Source organism: Labrus bergylta, chromosome 7 (assembly GCF_963930695.1).
Source record: "Labrus bergylta chromosome 7, fLabBer1.1, whole genome shotgun sequence".
NCBI classification, from domain to species: domain Eukaryota; kingdom Metazoa; phylum Chordata; class Actinopteri; order Labriformes; family Labridae; genus Labrus; species Labrus bergylta.
Genome location: NC_089201.1, coordinates 5,774,196 through 5,801,153, shown reverse-complemented (window position 1 = coordinate 5,801,153; position 26,958 = coordinate 5,774,196). Strand labels below are relative to the sequence as shown.

Sequence of the window (26,958 nt, the reverse complement as noted above, 5' to 3'; positions counted from 1 at the left end):
GCTCTGTTTCAAATGTGCTCTCCATGTGATGTCACAGTGGGATTCTGGTCGAAAAATCCCCTCCCCTCCCCTCCCCTCCACTGGTATCTCCACCCATGGACTCCATCCCTGGCCTATTGTGCAAAACTTTTGAGCAGGTCTGCCATTTTTAATCTCACTAGCAAAGGAGTGATGTCTACTGGGAAAACTCAGGGGGGGGCTCATGGCATTTAAAGAGACACACACACCAAAACGGAGTGTTCTGAGAGAGCTGGTTTATACAGGGTCACAAACCTCCTCTGGTGCTTGATTCATGTTATATTTTGACCAAATCACAGCACAGATGTTTCATTTAGACCACAGGGGGACTGTTTGAAAAGGTGGAGGAGGGGGATAATCTCTTTTCCTCTTTAAATAAATAAAACTATTTCACTGCAGGTGAAACTGAATACAAATGTTTAACAATGAACAGTGTCATCAACCGACCAGCTGCGAGGAAAATAAAGCTTACAATCCACGCCAAGTCAGCTCCTACTTCCTGGTTGATTCCAAGTTACTGAACCACATACAGTGACACAGTTGGCTGCTGGTAAAGATAAGAGGAGCATCAAGGGCACTGGAAAGTCCCTGCTGTGGTTTAAAAAAAAAAATAAAGAAGCATATTGGATTACTCAGAAAGGCCATCATGGAACCAGAACTGTGAACTTTAATATGATTCAAAAATCAAACTCCACAAACCTGTTTCGATACCAGATGACAAAAATAAAAGTTCTTGATGACGAGTATTTGGGAAACGGTTTCTTAAATTGTCCAACATTGCAAGAAAACTCCTGTCCAGTCTAAATCGCGCAAACACGTTGGCAACGCTTCAATGTTGTTGTGCCATCCAAGACTGTGCAGGAGTTATCTTGCAGCTTTCAATGGACTCATTCCTCTCACATGCGCCCGTCTTATGAAAGAGATGTTTATTCAAAGCCTCTGCACTTTTCAATACCATCAACTAGTGTTGGAGTCAAGACCCCACAAACCAAGACCAGAGGGCTCCGAGTCGAGACAGGACCAAGACATTCAGGGATGAAGACCAAGAACAAGGCAGGGCGAGACCGAGACAAGATCATAAATATCACTGAAAATGAATTATCTTATTTGCAGGGGGCGTGTCACTGACTTAGACCGTAACACCGGGATGGTTGCTGCCATAACCGGGGGATGATTGAACATGAAATTACAAATGAATTGAAGTTATTTGCTCTTTTGGAAAGAGGTGTTTTCCTTCTGATCACAGTGTTGACTCTAAAATCCAGAGTCCGTCCAGTCAGAGACAAATTGCTTTCTATTCCAAGATGAGACCTTTAAAGATTGGTCTGAGAATGATTTGAGTACTACAACACTACCCTCAACCATTAAAAAAAAAAAAAAAACAGATTGCATAAGGGCTTTTTTTAAATTTTTTTTTAGACGTGGTTCTCAGAGAAAATAAAACAAGAATTAATTTGATAAAAAGGCTTTAAAAGTTTATTTACAATTAAAAAAACAAGTCCATGCATTGGTTTAAGTTTATAGGCATGCAGCAGAACAAGCAAATCACTTCTCGGGTTGTTGTCTAAATTTCTTCTTCAAAATCATCGCTGATTTCAAGGCCTTTACATGGAAAGACTCCCTGAGGATCCTCCACACAGCTCATGTTTAAGTTATGTCTTCTCATATATACATGGTGCATTTTTAACACAACCTGGTTGCAGCATGTGGGACTTCCTTATCTTAACAACCGAAACTCATGGAGCGAGCCGTCTTCATACCAACAAGCCTCCTCCCCGGTCTGGGCAGAGACCCCATCTTAGAGGGTTTCAGCCCAAGGGAGAGGTTCTGCCTGGGTGACAACGCGGCCTGACGAGCCTCCTGGAGCTCCCTGTGGAGAAAATAATAAATGAATGCTTTTACACTGGAGTCCAAGGTTCTCAGAATGTCATACTTTTTAAAAGATTTATGACTTTATTGGAGAGACAGGACAGCTGACAGTTGGAAACAAGGGAGAGAGAAAGTGGGGATTGGGAATGACGTGGGAACGGAGGCATTGTCTGGCATCAGCAAAGAACATTTCCACAATTTCCCAGTTTGGGATCAATAAAGTAATTCTATTCTATATTTAGATCTCATTGCCAGTTTTTAATGTGATTTGAGAGCAATCTGTCTCCAGAAAGAAAATTGTATCACTTAATTAATTTACTAGAAACTGTGACATAAGGTGCCGATACCAAAGAGCAGACATTGTGTCATCTTACTTTTCAAGCATGGCCGTCCTGAACTTCTCCACATTGAGCTCTCTGCGTAGCTGAGCAGCCAGCCTCCCAGTCCGTTCGTCCCTTAAGACTGTGTGCTTGCACAGCTCTCTGGCAGACGGCCGCTTTGTCAGATCTGGATCCAGTAACAACTGACACAAAGAAGAAAGAAAAAAACAATTAATCACATCCTAGACTGTGATTAATGACGTTTAGATCTTGAAGTCGTTGCCAGACAGCACCAATCAAAAAGAAGTTTACAAATACTTGATCATCCTATCGATAAAGAGTACCTGAAGTAGGCGTTTGAAGGGAGGCAATAGCTCCTGTGGCAGTTTGGGGAGCTCTCCCCGTCTGAGGCTGTGCCACTCGTCTCCATTTTGGGGAAGAGGGGGCGCACCCGCTGCCAGCAGCAGCGTCAGGCCCAGAGCAAAAATGTCTGCCTTTGGGAGTTGGCTGTAATCCTGCAGGGCGTCAAAACAGCTGAAATGATCAATAGAAATAACAACAACCCCTGCAAATACAACAGGTCCTCTCTTTTATTCAAGCCCCTGGAAATGATTTTTAACAGGTTTGCAACTTTTTTACCTCCTGCAGGACCTCGCTGGCCAGAAAGCGGCTGTCTCCTTCCTCAACTTGAGGACTGTTTGTTGATGTCACATGACCCAGATCCCCTGCAGGAGACCGACATGAGTTAAATGAAAAGCATTTTAAAAAAAGAAGGTAGATATTTGTCTTCACCAAAATAGTAAAAACAATACCTATTTTGTAAATGACTCCAGCTGAAGTGCCTCCATCCTCCTCCTCCTCCTCCTCCTCCTCCTCCTCACTCTCTCCCTCGCCTGAGGCCCTAGAGCTGGAGCGCTGGCAGATAAAAATGTTACCTGCAGAGAGTCGACATAGGTAGAGTTTCCATATGATGTCACGAGAAAGAAGATTTTATTCAGGTAACAGGCAAACACAAACGAGTGCATTATTAGTAATTTTTTTAATATTTAATGAAATTCTAAATCTTTAAGCTTTTTTTTGTGAAACCTGCAATCGAGATCGGGTGCAACAAACTGCAGGTTACAGGTCAGGCCTCCTCACACTTAGAAGCAATGTCTGATATAATTTGATATTAGGGGTGCAGCGATTTATCTGAGTTGCTGAGGAGTAAGCCATCTCACCGCTTTATAATCTCGGATGTGAGTCGCTTTTGCAAAACAGCGACTGTGAAGTGACAGGTAAAAAAAAAAAAAAAAACTCAACTCCAGAGGGTGCACACTTAAACAAAGCATCATGTACAAACTGCTGAATGAGACGTACTTGGTTTGATGTCCAGGTGGACGAGGCCTAAGCTGTGGATGTATTTGAGTCCCATTGACACCTGTAAGAGGAGATCCTTCAGCTCGGCCTCTGAAAACAGCTCGCCCTGCACCTCCTTCTTCAGGATGGCGTCGTTCAGACTTCCACCTGACACACACACACCCAGTATCAAAACGTAATTATTCTGTGTATTTCATAACATCCAGAAGTGAATGAAAGTCTTTGAAGGAGGAGGAAACCTACCATCACAGTATTCATTCTGAATGATCATGTGATGGTCTTCTGCCCATGCTGAATAATAGCGAACAACATGTGGGTGGTGTCCGAGAACAGCATGTGCATAAACTTCCTTTAGGGCCAGCTGTCTGAGAGGACATTCAAAAAAAGCAAAACATTTGATCAAATCATGAATTTACAAGAAAAAACATGGATCGGCTGACCTGCTTCTCACTCACTCATTGGCCGAGCCTGCCAGGGGTCGGCGGGAGCGTTTAATGGCGTACAAGCAGCCGTCCAGCCTCTTCACACACTTGTAAACTGCCCCAAACTCGCCCACGCCGATGCACTCCAGCTCCAGGAACTCGCTCTCATAGCGTGACAGCATGAAGGCCTGGACAGCTCGTCTCTGCCAGAGAAAACAGACAAGAGGGGCTTCGTGGTAAAGACATGTCTAAAAGAAGAAACAAAACGTCACAGAGCTGAGGCAGGAGTTTGATCACAGCCCCGGAGATCCACGCGCTTTTCTTCTGTGCTGCACCCAAATATGGTTACACTTCCACGAGGAAAAGGATCAGTGGGGCCTCTGACGGAGCTTTTCCGCTGGAGATTCCTCAGAGATATCCCGGAAGTCGGACTGGCAGCATTTAATTTTGGACAGAACAACGAGTGAGGAGGCGGCGGCAGAAGATGACAAAGCCTGATGATGAAACCATTTCAGAGGCATCTGAAAGGGAGGGTTACATCCACCAGAAAGCACTGATAAAAATAGACGTACCTTTGGTGGGAGAAAGGCTTCATCATCCTCCTCAGATGACGTTAAACTGTGTTTCAACCTGCCAAAGATGAGAAAACGGCTTTTAGACCTTAACACTCTCTGAGTTAGTAAGGGATTAAAAAGTCACATCTGATAGTAATGGCACTAAAAACTATCTGCTCTTTCAGCTTTTTTCAGATACACTAAACCTCACAGCAGTCATCACCTGCGTCCATAGTCGTCATCGTCATCGCTCCTAAAACAGGTCCTCCGCTGCTGCTGCTGCTGCTCGCTGTTCCTGCGGACCGTGTCGGGGGTGAAAGGGTTGACGTTGACAGAAGGGGCCTGGACGTGGTTGGCAGCGGCTGAGACAAAACACAGAGTCCTCTGATGACGACTTATCTTAGTGCTGGAGTAAGGCTGGGACGCCTTGGAGAGCAGACTCTGCAGAAATACAGTCAGGGAACAGAAGGTGTTATGACGATAATTTATATGTTTATATAGCATCTTTTTATACAGGTGGAGAGGTCCAAAGGGCTCTATAATAAAGTGAAGAAACAGGACATACAAGGCTCATGAAAACAGGTGCACACAACAAAATGCACCAAAACGAGAATATGCACAGCAAGGCTGTTCAATCTGTGAAACTTTTTTCGACAGCACGTGTTCAATTGCGATACAAGGTCTGTTACTTAAAAAACTCAAGTACAGACAGGGAAATGAATCCATCAAAGACTGCGCAATAACTGCCGCTCACCGTCATAATTTCACAATGTTTCAAAATGTGTTTGTGCAGTTTAGACCGACCGATATGAGATTTTTGGGGCGATATTGATTTTAGGGAGAGAAAAATATTCGATTCCAATACATCGGCCGATATCTTTCTTCCATCTGTAAAGACAGATGTTGTCCATATACATTTATCTGGTTGATCACTCAAACGCAGTCATCAAATACTTATGGAAAAGATTTATAATGAGGACAACATGGTCACTCAGCTGGAGAGTAACTGAGCATGTACGTGCATCACTGCTTGACACTCTGCAGAGTGATGATGCTTGTTGTGAGCCATATAGTGCCCTCTGCTGGTGACAGAGAACTGCTAGTGTAAAACAATGAAACTCAAATGAAATGCTTTATGACTGGTGAATAAATCTAGAAATATCACAGATCAGAGATAGAATTAGCCGACAGTCACTGGATATGCTAATATCGGCTGGTTGATAAATCAGTCGGGCTCTAGTTTAGACAGTGCGTAGAAGCTTGCCTGCAATTTTCTGGAAATTAAAAACAGAAAAGTAGCCAATATTGGATGCCTAGGACTTCTTTTTGGTTGCAATGGTATTGACACAGTCTGGATATCATTCGATTTTTAACATGTATCATGTCAATGTTTGAAATTCTGGTATTCTTACAGCCCTATCAAACTCTATGATCATTCTCCCACAAAGAGTTCAAGAAGTGCTGCGTGTACAGGGAGGTCACACTGAGCAGTGACTTTTGTTGTTATGTTGAATTATTCCCCACCTTCGGCGTGCTTGGAGAGTCACAGAGCCTCAGTTTGCTCCAGGAAGCGTACGGGATGGGGCTGGTGCACTGCACAGGGGACGGTATGGTGATGCTCATGCTGCGGTGGCGTTGCACCCTGGGGGTCATGCAAGCAGAGCTGGGAGTATGGACCCTGGGAGTGCGGACCCTGGGAGTGCGGACCCTGGGACTGTGGACCCTGGGAGTGCGGACCCTGGGGCTCTTGATCCTGAAGGTGCAGTCGTCGGAGCTGTTGTCACTGCTGCTGCCCTCCTCTCCACAGCTCGAGAAGTCCAGCTGCTGGCTGATCCCGTCAAACACCGTCGCCATGCTTCGGGCCTGTGTTTGACAGAAGTTTCTTTGAGATTTTTCACAGACTCAATCCTGCTGTAGACTCCCCTTAGAGAGCCAAAATAAATCAACATAATAAACAGAGGGGTTTTAAACTTGGAAACTATGTTTTACATTAGATTAAAATGCACACATTAAAGTCTGTTTAAGTCCAGGAACTAGCAAAAGGGTTGTCAGGATACCACAATTTAAAACTTAGAAACTCAAACAATATCGCTGCCTGTTTTGATACCAATGCAACAAAAATAGAAACCCTAACCCCAAAACCACCTACCCTACCACATGGCCCCTTATGGCCCCCACAACTCAACCGATGGGCAGCAAGAGCCAGGACATCAGCAGGGTTGTCAAGCAGGAACCTTCCATCACCGCTGTTTCTCCCAGTTAGTCCCACGGCGTCCCAAAGCCACTCATCAAGTCTAGCTCTCATCGCCCACCACACCCACCAAAGGGCTTCTATTTCTTAACTAACCTACAACAATGGTCAACACAGCCCAAAAAGCAGACCCAGGCTCCGTACATGCAAGCTCCAGGCAGTGACAACACTGATACTACCTTCCTACCACATGGCCCCCACCGGCTCCCCACAACCAGGATGCAACTATTTCTGCTGCAAACATTACACAAGAACGGCAAAGAGATTACAAAACACACTGAAAAGAAAAAGGGGTTTTGAAAACGTTTGCATGACAACATTTAAAAATGTTAGAGAATAGAAAATAATCAGTCATCACTAAATCTTTCACACACAAATTTAAATTCAGTCATCTTCCACTGCACACAACACAAGCTTCACACTCGTCATCAATAAGTCCATTTCACATTTCACTGACTTACTTTAAGACGTTTTCGCAAACTAACACCTGAAAAGCAGAACCAGTGCAGCTGTGAAGTAACTTCCTGACCTATCTCAATCCTCACATGTTGAGCATCACGTCACTTTGACGTTTGAGGGACTTTTTCATGTTTATACTCACAGAAAAATTCGCGTCCCCTACTAAAGCCACTACTACCACGTTTGAATCCCGCGCCCTGTATGCTAATTACTTCCTGTTTAAATTACCTTTGCTGCCAGGTTGGCACACCTAGCTCTCTGATTGGCTGAAAGCTGCCTCTGCGCACCTGGATTGTAACGCTGCGCAAAATAATTTGAACAGGTGACCATATTACCAAAACAAACTTAATTGAAGAAGTGTTTGTGTACGGGTTATTAGGATGCCCGAATTTTAAACGTTGACAGGAAAGCCTACTAGTAAAGCTCAGATGATAAACGATACCTTTTTCGATACCATGGCAACAGAAATATTAATCATAGGTAGGCCTATAGCCAAAAACGAGACATTTATTGTTTATGATTGACACATTTATTCACACAGACTTTTTCTCTTGTTGCAGCTTTGGGTTAAAATAGCTGCAGCTAAAGATTTGTAGATTATAATTTGGTACGATAGATAATTAAAATAACGTTTGGGAAAGTTTTGACAACCTTAATTTGTATCCAAAGGTGTGAGCACAAGACTGCTCAAAGCCAAATGTCAGCAGTAAAAGGATAAGAGGATAAAAGGCTGGAAACGAAAAGGACGAATTTTTATTCGCAATATAAATGGCCTCAAACCAAAATTAGGTCATTGTATTAAATAGTAATAAAGACACGTGGGCGGAAGTCCGCGACGTCATCAAAACAGTGAGACGGGCGGAGGGAAAGTAGTCCGTCAGTGGATGTGACACGCTTACAAATACACAGAAAACAACCCGAGAGCAGCAGGAAACCATGATCCGGCTCCAGCGGAGAGTCTAGTCCGCTCGACTCGTTAGGAAACCGGGACTTTTGCTGATATTTTTCTCCCTTGTTCGAGGCATCAGCACCATGGTGAAGAAGTCGGACCGAGCCCCTCTGCTGGACTGGGAGGAGACCCCACCGCCCGATGCGATCCAAACGGCCCCGCCGCAGCCTGACGCACCGGCGGAGAAAAGTTCGCAGCCAGCCGGTCGAGGGACACCCGCAGGCACCGCGGCTGGCACTGGGTGGAGCAGTAACGGGAACAGTAACGGGAACAGTAACGGGAACAGCACCGTCGCCATCACCTGCAGCCCGGCGAAGAGTGTGACAGCTGTTGTTGCCAGCAGGAACGGAAGTCCGGGCCGACCGCGGACTGTGCTCACCGGGCACGGCTGGGATCGTCCGGAGCCTCCCGGTACGGAGCGTAATGTTCTCTTCCCCGGCCTCTCCGCGAGGGATCAGTGGGAGGAGAAGGACCAGATCGTGGCTGTGTTTGTGGTCACCTTTGATACCAGATCAGGTAAGCCATCAGATTGTAAAAAAAAAATCTAATCTTTTATCTCTTTTAATTAAAATTCACGGTTCTGGAAAAGACAAAATTTCCAGAGAAGATCATCCTAAGAAGTCTTGTTATCTTTTAATGTCAGTCTCATCTGTCTAATGAGCTCAGTTAAGTTACTGTGAAGGGCCAAGGATGTCTGCTTTAAGGCCACACAGCAAAACTCAAGTCTTATTTCTCATTACACTTATTATCTGCCTTATAAGTCCGGATAAACATCTTAATTCGACATACAAGAAGCAAAAATAAGGCCTGCATTATCTTTAAAAAGTTAAAATATCAGTCAAAGCAGGATCAATATGTGTTTATGAGATGTTGCAGCTCATTCCCAACTGTACATCTCATTTCAAGACATTAAACATGTAAAAAAACAAATATTATTTTTACTGATCACAACAAATAATGTGCTTATTTTATTTGCTTTTTATACCTTTTTAAAATAAGATGTTTATCTGGACTTCTCAGGTAAGAATGAGGTTTGAAGTGTATAATTAATGAGATATTTGCTATGATTTGAGTTTGTTCAGTTCAGGAGGGACTGTCAAACATTTCTAATGTCAAAGGTCGACTAAACAAATTCTCAAATCATTAAGCAGCAGTAAACCTTTCTTCCTGAGCCGGTTCCCAAGCTGACAAACCGACTGTCGGTGAACTCGGGATGTAACGATTCAGTCACCATACGATATTGGGTTCACTATACGATTCTCTCCCGATTTATTTTACAAAATGAGTCTGAAGATAAATTATGACTGAAAAAGATTCCTTTAGTTTTTTCATGAAAACACCAAATCACCTCATAATCTCTTTGGCTCTTGCACTCGATTGGGCGAGCGGGGCTGTCAGTGTGCTTTGGCCTTTTAATGTTTGTTTTCTCAACAAGGGGAGGTGATTGGAGCTTGTCATTGTGGTGTTGATTAAATGCTGCATCATGTTGGTCGTGCTGTTTGTGTAGTTCTCTGTCTTCTCACAATATTTGCACACAGTTTTTGTCTCGTCTGTTATCTTCTCATCTTTCATTTTCTGTCATGGGGAAGCCAAAATGCTTCCACACCTCCGATTTAAAAGACAGTGGTGCGTCCTTAATTTCAAAATCTTGCTCAGCAGTTGCCATGACAACGCCTGCTTGTTACAACCAACCGCCTCTCCTGACACTCATGTCTGATGCGAGTGACGTAGGACGCCAAACAAGGGAAGCATAAATAGAAAGTGTCCTCGGCTGTATAAGAAAAGTATTGCGATTCATTTTTTCTGATGTGAACCTTGACACCTTTGAATCGATTTTTTACTGCCTTGTGATGAATCATTACATCCCTAATAGTGAATGAAAACAGATTTCAGGGACGTCGATAGTCTGGTGGTTATGATGGCAGCACGGAGGCAATGGTCCTCAGCGCCGAGGCTGTGGGTTCGAATCCGGCCTCAGCTCTTTGCTGCATGTCGTCCCCTACTCTCTCCTCCCAACACTTCCTGTTTCTCTTCAGCCGTCCTGTCCGCCAAAAAGGTCAAAAAATAGCTTTAAAAAAACCAAAAACAACAGTTTCATTAGCGAGAAAAACAAACTTTCAACGTCAATAGAATTAAATTTATTATTATTATTATTAGAGTTTATAGCCTGCATGCTTCATTGGGATGTAACGATACACCTAACTCTTTTTTATACCATTTCTTTATTATTTATTTTTGTTTGCATAAAGACACAAGATAGAATTCTATTAATAAATAAAAATTAAAGAATTAAATTCTCTTCAAATCATTAATTGTCTTTATAAATGTAAGTGATGAGGTTTGTATAGTAACTCATTTAAATGAATATTTCTTTAATAAAAAGTGAGTCTGATAATACCTCATATAAAGAACTTAAAGGCATAGTATGTAGATTCCACCACCAGGGGGCTCTCAATCAATACAATAACATAGCTAGCCGGGACTCATGGGAGTGAGTTGGGCACGCCCAACTGGGAGGAGACCCTGTGGTAGACCCAGAGCTCGCTGGAGGGATTATATCCCATCTGGCCTGGTAGCGCCTTGGGATCCCCCAGGAGTAGTGGGAAAACGCTGCTGGGGAAAGGGAAGTTTGAGGCAACTTGATTAGACTGTTGCAACCGCAACCCGGCCCCAGATATCAAAAGATAATGGATGGATGGAATCACTACGATACAATCTGGTTTATCTCAATGACTGATGGATAGCTCACCAAAGCGTTCCGGTACAGAAATGTTGCCAACGTATTTGTGCAATGTAGACAGTGTGCACGAGTGTGTTTTGATGCATCCATTCCTCTCCTGCACACCCGTCTTATGAAATAATGGAGAGTGTATCATTTTAAAAGTAGTGGTATCAAAAAGTATGGAAACATTTTGACATCTATAAAGGATGACCTTCAGTAAGTCAGGACAAAAGTGAAAACACAGCCGGGATGTGACACTTGGCTTCATGTAAAGAAGAGGTCAGAGTATGGATGTTTACAGCCGCTGAGTCAGCGCTTTCTTACCGTCTCTGACCTCCTGACTCCACATGACTCACAAACAGAGCAAGGGGAAGTGTTAAGGATGAAAGTACTGAATATGGGAAGTCATTTTTTTCTCTTTGCTTGTATGTGAATTGCAGGGAATATGGTCGAGTGGTGCCTGCCTCACGACATCAACCTAGATGGCGTCGAATTCAAATCGATGGCCAGCGGTTCCCATCGGATCACAAACGACTTCATGTATGTAAAGTTAGGAACAGGAAATCTGTCATGGGACTAAAAACAGGTCTCTTCAATCCCTGCAGGAAATCTGTCTCCGTGTTTACTCCTCGTCTCTTGTTTTCCCTTTGTTTTTTGCCTTGGGCTAGATATTTCCGTAAAGGCTGTTACTTTGGGCTGGCCTGCTTTGCGAACATGCCTGTGGAGAGTGAGCTGGAGCGAGGAGCCCGGATGAAGTCTGTGGGAATCCTGTCTCCCTCCTACACTCTACTCTACCGCTACATGCACTTCCTGGAGAACCAAGTCAGGTAAGCCGTCCACTTTTGTGTTGTTCATATCCTTCTTTGTATTCTGCGTTTATTTATTTCCCACCCAGCCGTGTTTACGGGTTTCTCTTGGCTTGTCTGCTTCCTCTCCTTGCTGCTTTGTTAAATTTCTTCCTCATTTATTAAACATGAGCTCTGAGTCCCTGCTCCTGGAGCCCGTTGACATGTAGTTTTTTAGTATGAAGCGTAAGTACGGAAGTGGAAGACGCCTTGACAGCCTCTCTCTGCTGCTCTTCAGAGCCCTCACAGAAACCTCACCTCCTCATTGACTATGTATAAAAATATGATCAGGTTACATGTACAGATGGCTCAGGTTGCCGCCTGAATTAATTAAAATGAAAGCTACAGTCGATCTCTGCTGATGTGGCTTGTCACAGAAGACGCCTCTGATGGTGTTGAAATGAAATAAGTAAAGCAAGACTACTAAATTATAGAAGCCCTACGCAGGCAGACGCAGCAGCTTTTACCTAAAAAATAAAATACAGACTTCTCCTAAAGTAGAGCTGCTCCATCGTCCCTTCTGGGCCTCCGTACATGTGTGGTGGTGACTGTGTCTGCAGAGACTCTGTCCTCTGACTGGATTTTACTGCTCTGTTTTGTTCTGGTCGACTCTGTACGTTTCTGGGCGGAGCTGGTGTGTTTCCTCCAGCCAATGACAGCGCAGCAGTTGAGTTTAGGAAGTGGATGCAATTCAGAGATTGGACGCAATTCAAACAAACAGACGTGGTCGTAGCAGCAAAGAGAAAATATAATCACAGTGAGGAGAAACACCAAGTGGATAAAGCTCGTTCTAAAACGAGAGTGAACCTTGTGTTGGTGTTTACCCGTGGATGTGGAGTTGGTCTACTTCCTGTTGGACAGGCAGGTGACAAACACTGGCGGTTAGCTTGTGCTAGCATGAGTTAGCTTGCAGTGTAGGTACAAGCAGTAAATGTACACACTACGTCCTGCAGTGAGGGTGAGCTTCAGGGGGCGATGAGCCCAGGAGGAGGAGGGGCTAGTTTGAATGTTGTGTTTACAAACTGCAACAAACATTTCTACTAACTCCACCTTTTAAAGTTTTTACTTATTTTTCTTGCAGCACAAATTTGGCGCGCTTTATCCACTTAACTATCCAACAGGGATGCAGTTCTTCTGGATTTATTCTGATGTCTATTGTTGACGGTGAAACGGAGGGAGGAGATGATGTCATTATGTCCACGAGGTTGTTAATAAAAAGTCGGTCTTATTTAACTTGTATAATCAGGACGGTGTCATGAATGTCTGTGCGGGCTGATTCTGCAGCACAGCAGCTCTTTTCGCTGCCCTCTGTTCAAGCAGGAGTGATTTAGTTACTATGGTTACATGACACATGTCCTACTCCTCTTATTTAAGAAAATGAAGCTTCCAGAAACTGAAATGAGGTCACGTCTTCTCCACTATGTGCTTATATTCTGGATGGTATTAAAATGTGCACATTTGTTTTAAAACTCTTACAAGTGCATTTCCAAAACTAAAGTAAATCCAGTTATGTCAGATTTATGTAGATAACCTGTGACTCACCTTCCTAATTTTTTCTCCTCCTGTTGCTGTTTCCTTGCAGACATCAGTTGCAGTGTCCGGGCCAGTATTCTCCACTGGAGGCCTTCTATGACGATAAGAAGGCCGTGCTCCCCCCTGCAGGAAACGGTCTGGTCACCGCCTGCCCAACCTGGAGCGTTACCACCATCAACCGCTGCATGCACCCAGAAATGAAGGTCTGCGAGCAAACACGCTGATATTACTGTGAGTGAAAGCAGGTTTCCTCCACGGTGTGTGACCTTTGTTTTTCTCTCTCTCTCTCTCCCCCCCCCCCCCTCTCTGCAGATCACCCACCCGGCTGGCTGCATGTCTCAGTTCATCCAGTTCTTCGGGGAGCAGATAATGGTGCTGTGGAAGTTTGCACTCCTCAGAAAACGTATCCTCATTTTCTCGCCCCCTCCTGTAGGCGTGGTCTGCTACAGGGGTGAGTCGCTCAACCACACACACACACACACACACACACACACACACACACACACACACACACACACACACACACACACACACACACACACACACACACACACACACACACACACACACACACACACACACACACACACACTGAAATGACATTATTGTTTGGTCGAAGGAAACTCTCATGCTTCAGCCGCTCCACAAATGGAGGTCGGTGCTCTCAAAGAAGGACATGAAACCGCTGAGTCTGCACACACCCTAACTTACCACTGAACAAACCACATGTTTAATAATATACAATATACTTTGTTAGCAGTAAAATTCAGTTTACCATAAAACACTCTCTGCGTTCTTGTGCTTGTTCAGTGTATTGCTGTTGCTGCCTGGCTAACGTCTCGTTACCCGGAGTCGGTGTCACCGTGCCTGAGTTACGTCCTTTCTTCTACGTCAACATCGCCGACATCACCACCCTGGAAACGGAGCTGTCATACGTGGCCTGTGAGTGAAGCCTTACTCTACAACACGGTCAGTTGATTTCTGGTTTATAAGAAGTGGTCCCTCATGTGCGGGCATGTGTTTTGTCGTCTTTAAGGCACCACAGAGAAGATCTTCGAGGAGAAGAAGGAGCTGTACGACGTTTACGTTGATAACCAGAACGTGAAAACTCACAAAACCCATTTGCACTCGCTGCTCCGAGTGAACGCAGCAGACAAGGAGAAGTACAGGAAACTGAGCGAGCAGAGGTAAAAACTAAGTCACATTTTAAATCAATCACAGCTCGTTTGTTTAATCTGATTTATGAATTGGAAACATTGTGATAATACAGAAGCATGAAATCAGTTCAACCAGGAAGTTGCCATGTAGCGATTCGATTAAAAGTTCAATCTCTTTGCAAATCTCTACAACTTTTTCCTAAATTTGACCCATCACCATATTTTCCCCCACAGCCGTTGACGTGTATGTCAGCCAATTAACTAATGAGTCTATTGACCAATCAGAGGCTTTTTTTTCTAATCTTTCCATCAACCTTATGTCCTTTTACGGGCGCACAGAGGTGGGTGGGGGGGGGGGGGGGTGTAGACGGAGCACTGAGGGAATGCTACTTTCAAAAATGTTACCAACCCTGCCTTTAAACTGATATTCACATCACATATGCGATCCTGGAAGTTTCTAGTAAATATGAGGAGGACTGCTCCTGAAACCCTGATCTGGTTGTTCACACCTGCACCTCACAGCGGGAGACTCTCCCTGTCAGATGGGCGGGGTCTCTCCTGAGACATAAAAAAGATTGACACAGAAGTGGCAGACGTAGCAACAACATCTGTATACCATCTATGGTCATGCACACATTGCAGGAGATTAACGTCAACACCTCCTCCTGGAGAATTTTCCTGATTGTATCCTGCTGAGTTCAAACATCAGCTCAGGCTGGCAGGAGAAACTCTGGATAAAGTCTGAGTGTAAAAAATTCAGCTGTTTGCGTTCACACATGCAGCTCGCTCCGAAAACTTTCAGGAGTTTTGTGCAAATGTGAACGAGGCTTTGCACATTTTCTTTGGCAGCTTGACCCTGAAATAGACCCAAAGGGATGTCAGAAGAAAATCCTTTTCTCTACTTTTATTGAAACGTTTCTCCCAGTTGCTTACAGTCCCTCTGTAATGTGCTACAGCCAAAAATTGACCCTCAAACATCACAGCTTGCATTGCAACTTTTTCAAAAAGCAGCTGCAAAATCAGGCATTTTTAGGCTGCAACAAACACAGAAAACGTCAGCGAAAACCTGGTTGGACTGATGAAATGTGGCTTATAAACACCGGCATGTGAGTTCTTATTTCAGGGTAGATTATGAAGATGATCAACAAAACTAGAAGCACAAGGATCCAATGCTTTAGGTTTTAGAATGACAGATGGTTCATTTCTGTTTCCAGGCAAATGTTGCTGTACTCTCAGGAGGTTGACGGAGACTGCACTTCAAATGAAGAGGATCTTTTTATTCTGTGAGTCCTTGAAAAGTGAATACTGAGGCTCTTAGGTTAAGGAGAGTGGTGCCGTTATGTAAGTTGAATCACTTTGACGGAGTATGACAGAGCTGTCTTTCATCTTGTCCTCCCAGGTTCTTCATGGAGCTGAACAACCGCATCTTCCAGACCCTGTCGGAGGTAGCAGGGAGCGCTGAACCCGTCCTCACCGAGGAGCACATGAGCGCCATGGGGCTGGACCCCCAGAGCGATCGCTCCTTCCTGCTCGACCTGCTGGAGGTGTACGGCATCGACGTCACGCTGGTCATTGACACTCTTTGCTGCCCCTGAGCCCCTCTTCAGCCTGAGGAACTTAAATTACCACTGGATATCTGTGCCTTCAAGGCCCACTCCCACTCCCACTCCCACTCCCACACACACCAAGACACTGAAGACACTGCCTTCACCTTGGGACATCTGTCCGTCCCCTCGTGGGTCTCTGTTTTTCCCCTGTACAAGGGGAAGCCCGGGGCAGCAGTGTGCCCTTAATTTCATTCACGCCCTTCATCATGTGTTCACCTGTTTGTGTTTTTTTTTTTGACTGCTGAAGCACTGGATACACCCATCTTGTTCTGGGTGATGACTGTTCGTTCTCCTCTCACAGAGAAGAAATCCCTGAAACTTTCTCGCTCCTGATACTTTGGAGACACTTAGGCTCCCTGAAGAGTCTCATTATGTGGGTGAGTTTTCACTGCTGGAAATGAACTTTAGTGCTTTAAATAACATTTCAGATTCTAGCCTTCATAGTGTGCAAAAAAAACAAAAACAATAACATGGATGATTATGTGGCTCTGTTACCGAGGGAGCTGCTTTATTGCTCTGTGCTTGATTCACCTTTCAGAGAGGACAAAGAAGCAATAGGAGTCTGTTTGTGGTTTGAAATCATCAGCCACCGTTTCGGTTTCTCTCAGATGAAAGAGAGCATCGAGCCGTTTGTTATAAATATGTTTTTTTTATGAAGAGGATTGTTAATAATTATGAAGCTGATGTCGCAGAATGTGGAGGGAACGAGCTGTTGTTCACCTTTTTATGCACCTTTTAACACAACGTGGATGTTATCGTGTGTTTCTGTGTGACGGAGGGCGTTTCTGGAGACTCTCCGTTGTGTCACCTTCAAACGCCGAGGTCGCTGAATGTGACTTTATCACTAACTTACCATGAATGCTGCACTTTGTAACAACACTGGACCATTTCTTGTTGCACACAGTGATCATGCTAAAAAAAAAAAAAAACGACATGAATGACTTTTAGTCTGTGCGCACAGGCTGTCATTGTTCTTTTTTTACTTGAACCAGAGGCTGGTCTACCAGCACAACCCGTTATTTCATGTCCTCTGTGCTCCAGTTTGAGGACGAGTCCCTGATGGAGCCGTTTGTAGTTTATTTGTCGATCAGCGTCAAAGAGATCCTCTCTGTTTATCCGTGTCCTCCACAAAGATCTCTTTGTGTGTTTTGGGGAATCTAACGTTGGAGCCCTGAGAGCCCCCCCCACCCCCACCCCACCCGCTGTCTGTTCCAGCTGAGGGGTTCTCTCCGCCTTTTCATCACAGCCCCATTGAGTGAATCCAGCTCCAGAGACGGAGGCCAACTGTGTCTTTTCAATTTGCCTGGCAGGACTGGTTTGGTCGCTCCGTCATGTTGCTAATCAGAGAGGTAATTTGTTCCATGTTGGAACACACGAGGCCGATGCTGGCCTCCCAAAAAAAAAAAAAAAAAAGTAGACTGAGCTGTTCTCAAACATGCAAGCTTAAATACCAACTCTTTTTTTGTAACACGTCTTTTCAAGTCACTTTTTTTTAAAACTGTCACGTTTGGTGATACGACGCTCTGAAGGGGGGCCGAGCACTGCTGATGGTTTTAAAGCCTGTGCTGGACTTTGATTGGACCCCTGTAAGAGGTTTTCTAGGACGGTTTTAAGAAGTAGAGAAAAGTGCACAAAGTATTGTATTTTAAAGAAAAGGGCACTCGAGCTTTAGTTGTTTCAGCGGGGCCTTAAGGAAACGTGATGTTCTCATTCTTCCCACAGCGAAGTGTCCGGCTCTTTCTCTGCATGTCAGCAGTGTTTGCAGAAAGATTTAGAGCCTCGTCCTCTTTGACGGTTGAATCTTTAACGCTCATGCCTCTGATGGTGTTTGCTTTACAGGTGTATGTTAAGTGAAAAAGAGAACGTACACACACACACCACTGTATAAAATGCCTTCTTTGTTAAGCCGTCCACAGTCGTGTACCAGCATTAGCTATGTGAGTTGTTTGTACAGCCTGTCACTCTCTACTGAATGTCAAAGACAGCAAAAAGTATTGCACACATGCAGACACACGGGCGAGTAACGTTCTTCTTCTGGATTGTACATCAAGAGCTTTCACCCTAATAACCGATACGTCTCCACCTTAATAATGTGAAACACTGTACCAGATGTCAGTAATGTACCCATGAACTCAATAGCATGAGCAACTGTTAATTCCACTGTACTGCCATTGTTAAACAATAAAACATCGATACAGTCAGCTGTTCTGTCATCCTCTGCATCACTGCTTTTTATCCGAGTCTCAGAGCTCCTCAAAATGTGTGTGAAGTGTCTTGTTCTAAATCCACTCTGATGCTGTATTTGATCATGTCTATAAACCCCTCTATTTCAGCCCTGCTCAGAACAGGCTGTTTCTGTGTCTGTACCTTTAAAAATGTAAATAAGCTCTGTCTGACCACGCCCCCTCTCTGGAAGGGCTTGGGTGGCTTGAGTTTAGACACCTAGTGTTTCAAATGGGTACTGCAGTCTAAATTCAAAACATTACAAAGAGCTGTCTCCCCCCCGCCCCCTCTTCTCTAGAGTCAATACTCATGCAGGTTGCCATGTAGTGGACACTGAAGCTTCAGTGTTTATCCAGCTCTGCATCGGTCTGTAAACCTTTCTGTGTTCTAACCTCTCTCCATTTTTCAAAAGCATCTCCAATATTGATCCTAGTTTGAGCACGTTTCTGCTCGTGGAGCTTATTAGAAACATGCAGAGGCTTTTTAGGTCGGGTACAATCACTAATATCTGAACCACTTCTCTTACTGCTTCCATCACTGCAACACCTGTTGGTTTGACCTGATAACTGCTCTCATATCTGACAAACTGAGGGGCGTCCAAAATGGCCGTGTGGGGGCACCTTAAAACCGCCTACCTTCTCTGGTCTAAACAAATCCAGAGCATTCAGGAGCAGAATCTAAAGTTAGGAGGACATACTGGCTGCTGCATTGTTGTCAGAGAAGCCAACACTTCAACATAGCATGTTTCCTTAATGTCTGATCATATAGTAAGGTCACTTTATCATTTCACTCACTTACTGATTTCTCCTTTAAAATATGACTGAAGACCTGTAGTTTTTTTTTTTTAAAGCTTCATTACTCCATGATATTATGGGTCATTCAAATAGCAGTTTATATTTTAAAACATTTGGTATCAAACGGTATTGAAGTATAGAACATTTTGATGACCTCAACAGAAATAAATAACTGCATAGGAGTAAAAATAACTTGTTTTTTAAAACCTTTTTTCCATTAAATTAATAAAACCAAGGGCTGTCCTGTGTTTTTTCCTTAACAGCCAAATATGAGGCAACGCAGCTTTCAAATTTAATCCTGCAGATTTTCTGTCTGCACCATCTGTCAGATCAGAGCCAGCCCCTCCAGGGAGTCTGCCAAACTCCTCATCTGAGATTATGAGCATTTGGAGCACAGTCAGAGCGCTGCCTGCAGCCGGCATCTCTCTGTTCTTCCACAGTCGTTCAGCTCTATCCCTCCTCGAGTCGTCAAAATGTTCAATACTTTGATATCACGTTTTTAAGGGAGACAATCACCCTTATTTGAATGATTGATAATATTTAAAGCAGCAGAGCTTCAGTCATGTTTTTCAACAAAAGCTGCTGCCAGAGTAAGAGAGAGAGAGCACAGTCTAAATTGCACAAATGTTGCCAATGCATTTGTGCAATTTAAACTGCAGGAGTAATTAAGAACAAAAAAACTACCCAAAATGGGTTCCCTGGACTTCTAGTTTTGTCGCTATGGTATCGAAATCCTCCGCAGGTCACACCTACACATTGACACACTGATGGTAGAGGCTGCTGTGTTAAGAGTCCATCAGAATTAACTCGTCCATTCATGCACATTCACACACCGCAGACGAAACAGCGGGAGCAACGTGGGGTGGTTAAGTGTCTTGCCTGAGGACACATCCTACATGTGGCTGCAGGAGCTGGGGATTAAACCTGTGCCCTGACCTGCTTGTTGAGGGTCGGCCAACTCGACAACTGAGCTACAGTCGCCCCCAGTTCTGGCATCGTGACCCCCCTAATCCGTCCAACATCTCCACACTCTGCACCTCATAGTCATGGTGTTAATACGTCCTCACTGAGTAAGAAACACGAGACCATATTTCTCTTTCTTATCAATGTGGATGAGGTTGATTAAAAAACAAGAAATGGCTCAATATTGGGGCGATTAGGACTTCTGTTTCTGTTGCCATGGTATCCAAACAAACCAATGTTTTATTTTTACTTGTATCATATCTAAGTTTAAAGAAAATGAGAAATGCTCCCGACTTATCCATCACTTTACTCCACGCATACAGCAAGCCCTTGCACTCAATGAGCCGGTGGCCTAGTGGTTAGTGTGCATGCCCCATGTACAGGGGGGGGGCCTGTGGCTCCTTCCCTTCCCCACTCTCTCTCTCCCTGACTTTTGACTCTGTCCTATCTCTAAAATAAAGGTACAAAACCCCCAAAATAAACCTTCAAAACAAAGAATAAACTCCTGCACTCCTCTAAACCAGCTGCTACAGGCTAACATACTTAATACAAACATAAGACTGTAACGTGTTTGATTGGACAGCTGTTATTTTATTTACCAAGTTCAGATGTAATGACAGCGAACCATCCAGTCAACGTAAAGTCCATTTTAAGACAACATGCACGTGGAAACAAAGCCTTGGTCCTTTCATATATATATAATAAAATATCATGTAATCCTCCTCGTTACTGTTTTAAGTAACTTCAACTGAATATTTCTGCGATTCTTCGATGTTCAGAAACAGATTCTTTAACTCCTCATCAGAGTTTCGGGATCCTGAAGTCAGTGTTTGTCCCGCTGTTCGTGTCTCCTTTTTCAGATCTGATGTTTTCTTCTTTTCCATCACTGTGTCTGCGAGAGGAGCTGCTCCCTCCGCTCTGCACTGATGAAGAACTGTAGTTTCCGTGGCAACAGCCTTACCTCTACAGGCATGGCCTCATACTCCTCGTTGTCGATGTTGTAAAAACCCCCGGCACCCTGCAAGGTCCGGGTTCATGTTAGGTGTCAAAAACTATAACGGCATAATGCTGCGAAAGCTTTGATTTGTGACAGTAAAAATACATTTGAAATGTTTCTCACCTCTGGGAGCTGCAGGTGACAAGCGCTGGCTTCTAGTGTTGTGGCGTTTTTGGTGAACACAGTGGGGTCCTCTTCCTTTTTTTTTCTGAAGTAAAGAACATTCACTATTCGTCTTGAATTTATGAAACATGAACTTTCATTGCATCCATAAAGCCTCTAAATCCTCCTCTGTGTGCAGCAGGCGAATAAAAACAATGAAGCACTAACCCGACTGTGATGAACTCGCCCACGGTGAAGTCGTCTGGTTCTGCACAGATCATCAGGGAGTCATTGAGCCGCTGAGAATTGAAATAAAAAACAGAAATATGATTTTATAATTATTCAATGTTCATCAGGACAAATACAATGTTTTAAATAGTACGAGTGGTTTCTGCACTGACCCTCTGCACGGGGTTTTTGTTGTGCGTTTGAACAAACAGCTCCAGCGTTGACAGCTGCTGCTCCTTCCACTCCTCCGGCTCTTCCACTTTTGGAGGCTCTGAGCAAACACACAAACCAAACAACCAAAACTCCACCGTCAGGATCCGGTGTGACTCCACCGATAACGTCTCCAGAAACAACAAAGAGACTTCTGCACAGCTAGAATCTGATCTGGTTCTCTTTAAAGGTTTGTGTTTTAAAAAAAAAAAGGAAACATGTCTGTCTCCTTGTCTCCACATTTCTCCAAAACTGTCAAGTTAAATATTCTCATTTAGGGTGTGATTTCTGCAGGGAAAGACAACAGGTTAAGAGGACAAAACGATACTGTGTGTGTCAGACTTTTCAAAAACAAGAGAATATATGATGTATGAAGGGACCAGCTCCTCATGGTGGATCTCATCTCTACGTGCATGGAAGCCAATCTATTACCTCATTCTACTTTGTGTGATCAAGAAGTAATTGCATGTTTACGTTTTTTGGACAAAGAGTGTCATTATGTCACCTAACAGCAATGTTCAATCCTGTTGGAGAGAATGCAAAGACGCATTCCTCCACCAAATTTAGATTCAGATTTTTCCAGCAAAAGTGTCGTAACTAAGCTCCTCCGGCATCACGTCTTTATACGTAATCGGTTTCCCAGTCTGTGAATTCACATTATACATTATACCCCTTCGCTAACATTTAGATTGAAGATTACGTTACAGGAGCGTAAATATTGCGGCTTGAAGCGGCCGTCTGAACGGAGCTGTTAGCTACATATGAAAGGCCTGAATGAGAAATCTTATTTGCATGTCTGGAGAAATGTTGTACACAGCGAGACTAAATCTGCCTTTCCCTTAATTAGAACCAGAGCAAAACCGATAATTGCAGTGAGCTCTCATTTCCCTCCCGTCGCTGTGTCTGTACTGTAACACACTCTTCTACCTTCAACAGGAGGGTTCCAGTAGTTTTGCAGCCGCCGCTTGATGCGGTAGAGCAGGTTGGGTCTGGTGGGTTTCTGAGGGGGCAGATCAGGGGGCCGGAGGCTGGGAGCGGTGAAAGACACGACCACGTCTCTGACCAGGGGCCACTCCTGATGGGAATAAAGACAGTGGAAGATTAAAATAAAGCTGCAGGCGGACACAGGTAACAAAGAATAAAGAGGGAGATATGAAAAACAGAAACTACCTCATGTAGAAATCTAAAGAACATTCAGTGTGATGTGTTTTATAAGTGATATTAAAAATGAGACTTGAGCCGTTTTCACACCTGAACTCCTGAAAATATCTAGATAATTTTAGGAGGACTGCTCCGGAGATTCTCCTGACCTGACTGTTCAAATATGAACCTCACAGAGATAGACTACCCCTGTCAGACCGGAGGTGGGGCGGGGGGGGTCTCCTGAGGTAAGATGTGACGTTAAAAAAAAAAAGACACAAAAAAGTAGCAGATGAAGCAACAGAGTCATCTATATAGCTTCATCTGCCATCTTGGATTTCTGCAGCATGTCTTTTTAACCACACGTCCCGCCTCCTCAGACCCCCCCCCCCCCCCCCCCTCCTGATTGACGGGGAAAACTTCATGCTGTGAGGCACGTGTGTGAAACTGCAACTGAGGCAGATTTACGGGGCACGCTGTTGTCAATTTTGTATAATTTTCCAGGAGTGCTCATGATGCAACCCTCTGAAAGAGTGATGAAGTCAGAAGGTTGAAAAAGAAATGTCTGTCTTTCACCCCGGTGGCTGACATGGCCTCTTTGCAATATCAGACATTTTATGACAAGCTCACATTGTTTCTAAATACTTATCTATTAGTCCAGGAAACAACAAACATAGTCTTACCCGTAGACTGCTTAACCAATGTGCTGCATTTGTCTTCAGTGGTCCGAGGTACCAATACCTACGGAGAGAAACTCTTAATCAGTCATTTGTTCGAGGGAACATGTCAGGATTCACCTAAAGAAGGGAGATCTTACTTGCTGATTGTTGCAGCCACATCTCTGAAAGCACCCCAACGTAGTCCCATCAGAGCAAAGACCGGCTGCTCTTTCTCCCCCTAGGGAAAAAACGAAAACACATAAACGTCAAAATAAACACACATTTATTCCAGCATACTTCTGCACTGATGTCTAATATAGGTGTACACATGTAAGAAACACAGAAGGTTTTTAACTTTGAGAAAGAGTAACTCACTTGGATTTGGAGCACGTCCAGGGGAACCGTTTCTCCCCTCAGTATGGAGAGTGTTGCTGATGTAATGTCTCTGGAAAATGGAAGGAGGTGGTTCATCATGATGTTGTGTTTGATTTAAATCTGGATGTATGATATCGACGAGGTACTTACTTGACCTTGTTGTCACTGAGAAGATGGAGACTGGGACTCAGAGAGTTGTGAGCGCCCAGAGGGATGAATCCTATTGGAGTGCAGCTGAACGTGTCCTGTGGTCACAAAGCATTCGTCAGTGAATCACAGACACAAAGGCAGTTATCACGATGCCACCATTTTAAGCTTTGATATGCAAAGTGAGTATTTACAGTATTTAAACCTGTGTGATACCAAGGTGACAAAAATAAAAGTCCTAAGTTGATTTTTTCTTTTTATTTAAAGATGACATATTAAACACCTTCTGCACCTTTTCAAACAGTCCCCTGTGGTCTAAGTGAAACATCTGTGCTGTGCTTTGGTCAAAATATAACATGAATCAAGCACCAGAGGAGGTCTGTGACCCTGTAAACCAGCTCTCTCAGAACGCTCCGTGTGTCTCTTTAAATGCAATGAGCCCCCCCCTGAGTTTTTTTTTTACCAGAATCCCACTGTGACATCACAAGGAGAGCAAATTTGAAACAGAGCATTTTTCTCTGTTGTAAGACTTATGCAGACCACAAACAAAGGACTGGATGGGTTTATTTCACATTTTGTGGGTCAGAAGACACTCAGGTTACCTGAATATATGTTCAACAACAGTGTAGAAGTGGATTATTCAGAATATGTCCCCTTTAACAACAATTTGTAAGTAAACTCATGCACATGTCTAAATTGTACAAATGCGTTGGCAACAGATATCTTTTTGGATAAGCACTGAACTGAAGCTTGATAACAGGTTAACATGATAAGTGTTCGACACTCACCTGATCCGGCCTCCGAAGTAAACCTGTGACGACCTCCTGCAGGGTGCCGTCTCCCCCGGCAACGATCAGCATGTCAGTCTGCTCCATGAACTCCATCAGTTTCTTCGCCTGGCCTTCGTAATCCGTCTGTAGAGAAACAGCGGACATATAATCACGCTATCACAATCTCTTATGCCATCGATAGTTTTCTTAAATAAAAGGTTCAGTGTACCTTCACTATTGTAATCTCCACTCCAGCCAGGTGTAATATGGGGGCTGCATTCTTTTCAAACAGGTTGTTGGCTTTCCTGGGGAACACAAAGGCAGGAACTTTAGTCTTCTGATGAAACAATAAAAACAATACAAATATGGACAAATTAAACTGATGAGACAAAATGACGGGCGTGTGGGGATGCTGCTTGCATCTCCAGTCAAAATAAAAACAAACCATTCAACATTATGACGTGATGTTCCTGGGGTCATTAGGGGTTTCAGGTCTTTTAACATCAGACCCACTCACCCAGATGACCCATCTGGAGTTGATCAAGTCCCGGATTGTATCCCAGCAACAGCAATCCAGCCTTTGTTGCTCCAGTTACTTCAATCCCTGACAGAGCAACAACCAAACCCGCCAGCAGCCCACTTCAATCTGCTCGAGCCCCGCCAGCCTCGGCTTCTGCACTGCCCCTCCATCTCCTGTTAGCCTCCTCTCGTAAGCCTTCTCTACATGTTCTTCTCAGGGCACGGTCAACTCCCACATGATCACCTGCTCGGTGGAGTCTGAGGAGATGATCAAGTCTCGGGCGGTGCCTCGTGTGCATGATGTGATCAAGGGACTTGACAGCTGCCGGTCTGGGGGCTGTGGACAGCCGGCACGGTCTGTGGTCGGGACTCGGGAATGGGGCTTCTCTCCAGCATTGAGGATGGTTTTGTTCCTGGTGTGGTGTTTAATGTTTCCACAAGTTGCCAGTGGTGACGGACAATCGGCCAAGGATTTGGGGCAGCTGCTGAGGAGCTGGGATCCTCTCCCAGCACACAGGGGGCAGGAAGATGACTCGATGACTTGTATTTTCATCATCAGCAAATTTCCAATAAAATCTAAATTCTTCATAAAAATGAGAAAACTTCGATAAAATCATATACGTATCATCTTGTGAGTTGAGTGTATAGTTACATCCATACTGTAGTCTGATAAAACTGGTGTCAATGAGAGGTTTTGTAACATCTCTGTCGTCTTACCCACTACAAGCTGCTGGGTTTAAAACCACTGTTGCTTTCCTCAGGCGTGCATGTGGCTCTATCTGTTGACGCCCAAATTCCTGAAAGAGACAATGATAACATGTAAAAAGCAGAAGGAGGGTTTGAAGGTGTCTTTAACTGGCAGTGTATGTGCAAAAATAAGAGATGTCTTGTTCTCACCCTGGCCATGAGACACGCCTCTCTCCGCAGAAGATTGTCACTGAGAATATAGAAGACAAGAAATGTAAAACATTAGACAAGCCTGGTGTAATGCCGACAATTGCATGCACCTTGCAGGACAATTTCTACACTGCCTACTTTGTCTTCCACCCTAAAAATATTATGTTGACGTATTTTGCATCAAACCCTAAACTCCCTCTACAGACACTTTATAGCCACACACTGTTTGCAAAGAAAATGCGTCTTCTACGAGTCAGCAGAACAATAAGGACACTATTTTATTTATAAAATATAAACTTCACATACTTTGTCATAACATACCTGCCCCCAGATATAACATTTAGACCGTTTTCAAACACTTCTGCAATTCTCGGCAGGGGTGCATTTCTCGGCATAACACCTGTACTATATTCTCTATTCAATCCATAATAACCTGAGGAGGTACTCACCAGTGTTTCCCATACAGCCAGTGGCCCCCATAAGACAGCACGCACACAGCAAACGTGGACTTCTTCCAGTGATTCCGCAGAGTCCGAAACACTTTCACGACCCGAGCCATGGTTTAGATTAAAATGTCCACAAATCTTTATATGAAGGTGTAACGTGTACGTCAACGCAGACGTTTTATAGTCACGAAAGACAGATTTCCATATCAGCGGTCACCGCTCTACAGCTGTCAAGAGAGCGTGGACATTTTGGTGTAACGTCAAAACAGCCCGCACCAACACAGGGCGGAACCAATGTTGTGACATGTTGATCATTACCGCGATGATTTCCGCGACACACAAGCATTTACTTGTCAAAATTAATGTGAAATAATGATGTTTGGTTGCCGATATGGAATAAAATCCACACGAAATCCAACAAAA

General features: G+C 44.1%; 3 protein-coding genes across 7 annotated transcripts; 1 reads left to right on the top strand and 2 right to left on the bottom strand.

Annotated features, from left to right (window-relative positions):
* Window positions 1–1,467: 1,467 nt before the first annotated feature.
* wee2 (WEE2 oocyte meiosis inhibiting kinase) lies at window positions 1,468–8,288 on the bottom strand. 5 transcript variants are annotated; one of them, XM_065956579.1, is made up of 12 exons: window positions 8,152–8,288; window positions 6,067–6,405; window positions 4,766–4,983; window positions 4,561–4,618; window positions 4,022–4,191; window positions 3,810–3,931; window positions 3,567–3,713; window positions 3,020–3,142; window positions 2,847–2,932; window positions 2,552–2,722; window positions 2,262–2,410; window positions 1,468–1,888 (listed from the first exon to the last, which is right to left on the bottom strand). In XM_065956579.1, exons 1-12 carry the CDS (start codon window positions 8,188–8,190, stop codon window positions 1,741–1,743), a joined length of 1,770 nt encoding a protein of 589 aa, XP_065812651.1. In that variant the 5' UTR covers window positions 8,191–8,288; the 3' UTR covers window positions 1,468–1,740. The 5 variants fall into 5 exon arrangements, with proteins under 5 accessions (XP_065812651.1, XP_020495415.2, XP_020495417.2 ...); XM_020639759.3 differs by lacking the exon at window positions 8,152–8,288 and adding an exon at window positions 6,692–8,126; XM_020639761.3 differs by lacking the exon at window positions 8,152–8,288 and adding an exon at window positions 7,255–8,126.
* dennd11 (DENN domain containing 11) lies at window positions 8,285–18,266 on the top strand. Its single transcript, XM_020639763.3, has 9 exons — window positions 8,285–8,717; window positions 11,364–11,463; window positions 11,592–11,750; window positions 13,351–13,504; window positions 13,614–13,752; window positions 14,112–14,243; window positions 14,338–14,488; window positions 15,673–15,741; window positions 15,858–18,266. Exons 1-9 carry the CDS (start codon window positions 8,285–8,287, stop codon window positions 16,051–16,053), a joined length of 1,533 nt encoding a protein of 510 aa, XP_020495419.2. The 3' UTR covers window positions 16,054–18,266.
* Window positions 18,267–20,615: 2,349 nt separating this feature from the next.
* On the bottom strand, window positions 20,616–26,801 carry agk (acylglycerol kinase). The gene is made up of 14 exons (XM_020639781.3): window positions 26,539–26,801; window positions 26,090–26,129; window positions 25,910–25,989; window positions 24,903–24,978; window positions 24,692–24,817; window positions 23,907–24,001; window positions 23,757–23,826; window positions 23,540–23,619; window positions 23,406–23,463; window positions 22,510–22,657; window positions 21,546–21,643; window positions 21,373–21,443; window positions 21,166–21,250; window positions 20,616–21,063 (listed from the first exon to the last, which is right to left on the bottom strand). The coding sequence occupies exons 1-14, from the start codon at window positions 26,646–26,648 to the stop codon at window positions 20,929–20,931; spliced, it is 1,272 nt and encodes a 423-aa protein (XP_020495437.2). The 5' UTR covers window positions 26,649–26,801; the 3' UTR covers window positions 20,616–20,928.
* Window positions 26,802–26,958: the final 157 nt, after the last annotated feature.

What these genes read in the sequence shown, in the direction of transcription:
- agk (XM_020639781.3), bottom strand. Translation starts at nt 26,648, where the DNA reads ATGGCTCGGGTCGTGAAAGTGTTTCGGACTCTGCGGAATCACTGGAAG. An exon ending in TGGCTGTATGGGAAACACTG is followed by an intron (nt 26,130 to 26,538) that starts GTGAGTACCTCC and finishes CTATATTCTCAG; the next exon opens with TGACAATCTTCTGCGGAGAG. An exon ending in CTGGAACCCTCCTGTTGAAG is followed by an intron (nt 21,644 to 22,509) that starts GTAGAAGAGTGT and finishes GTGTTTGCTCAG; the next exon opens with AGCCTCCAAAAGTGGAAGAG.
- wee2 (XM_020639759.3), bottom strand. Translation starts at nt 6,847, where the DNA reads ATGAGAGCTAGACTTGATGAGTGGCTTTGGGACGCCGTGGGACTAACT. An exon ending in AAGCCTTTCTCCCACCAAAG is followed by an intron (nt 4,192 to 4,560) that starts GTACGTCTATTT and finishes TTTCTCTGGCAG; the next exon opens with AGACGAGCTGTCCAGGCCTT. An exon ending in CTGGCAGGCTCGGCCAATGA is followed by an intron (nt 3,932 to 4,021) that starts GTGAGTGAGAAG and finishes ATGTCCTCTCAG; the next exon opens with ACAGCTGGCCCTAAAGGAAG.
- dennd11 (XM_020639763.3), top strand. Translation starts at nt 8,285, where the DNA reads ATGGTGAAGAAGTCGGACCGAGCCCCTCTGCTGGACTGGGAGGAGACC. An exon ending in CACCTTTGATACCAGATCAG is followed by an intron (nt 8,718 to 11,363) that starts GTAAGCCATCAG and finishes TGTGAATTGCAG; the next exon opens with GGAATATGGTCGAGTGGTGC. An exon ending in GCATGCACCCAGAAATGAAG is followed by an intron (nt 13,505 to 13,613) that starts GTCTGCGAGCAA and finishes CCCTCTCTGCAG; the next exon opens with ATCACCCACCCGGCTGGCTG.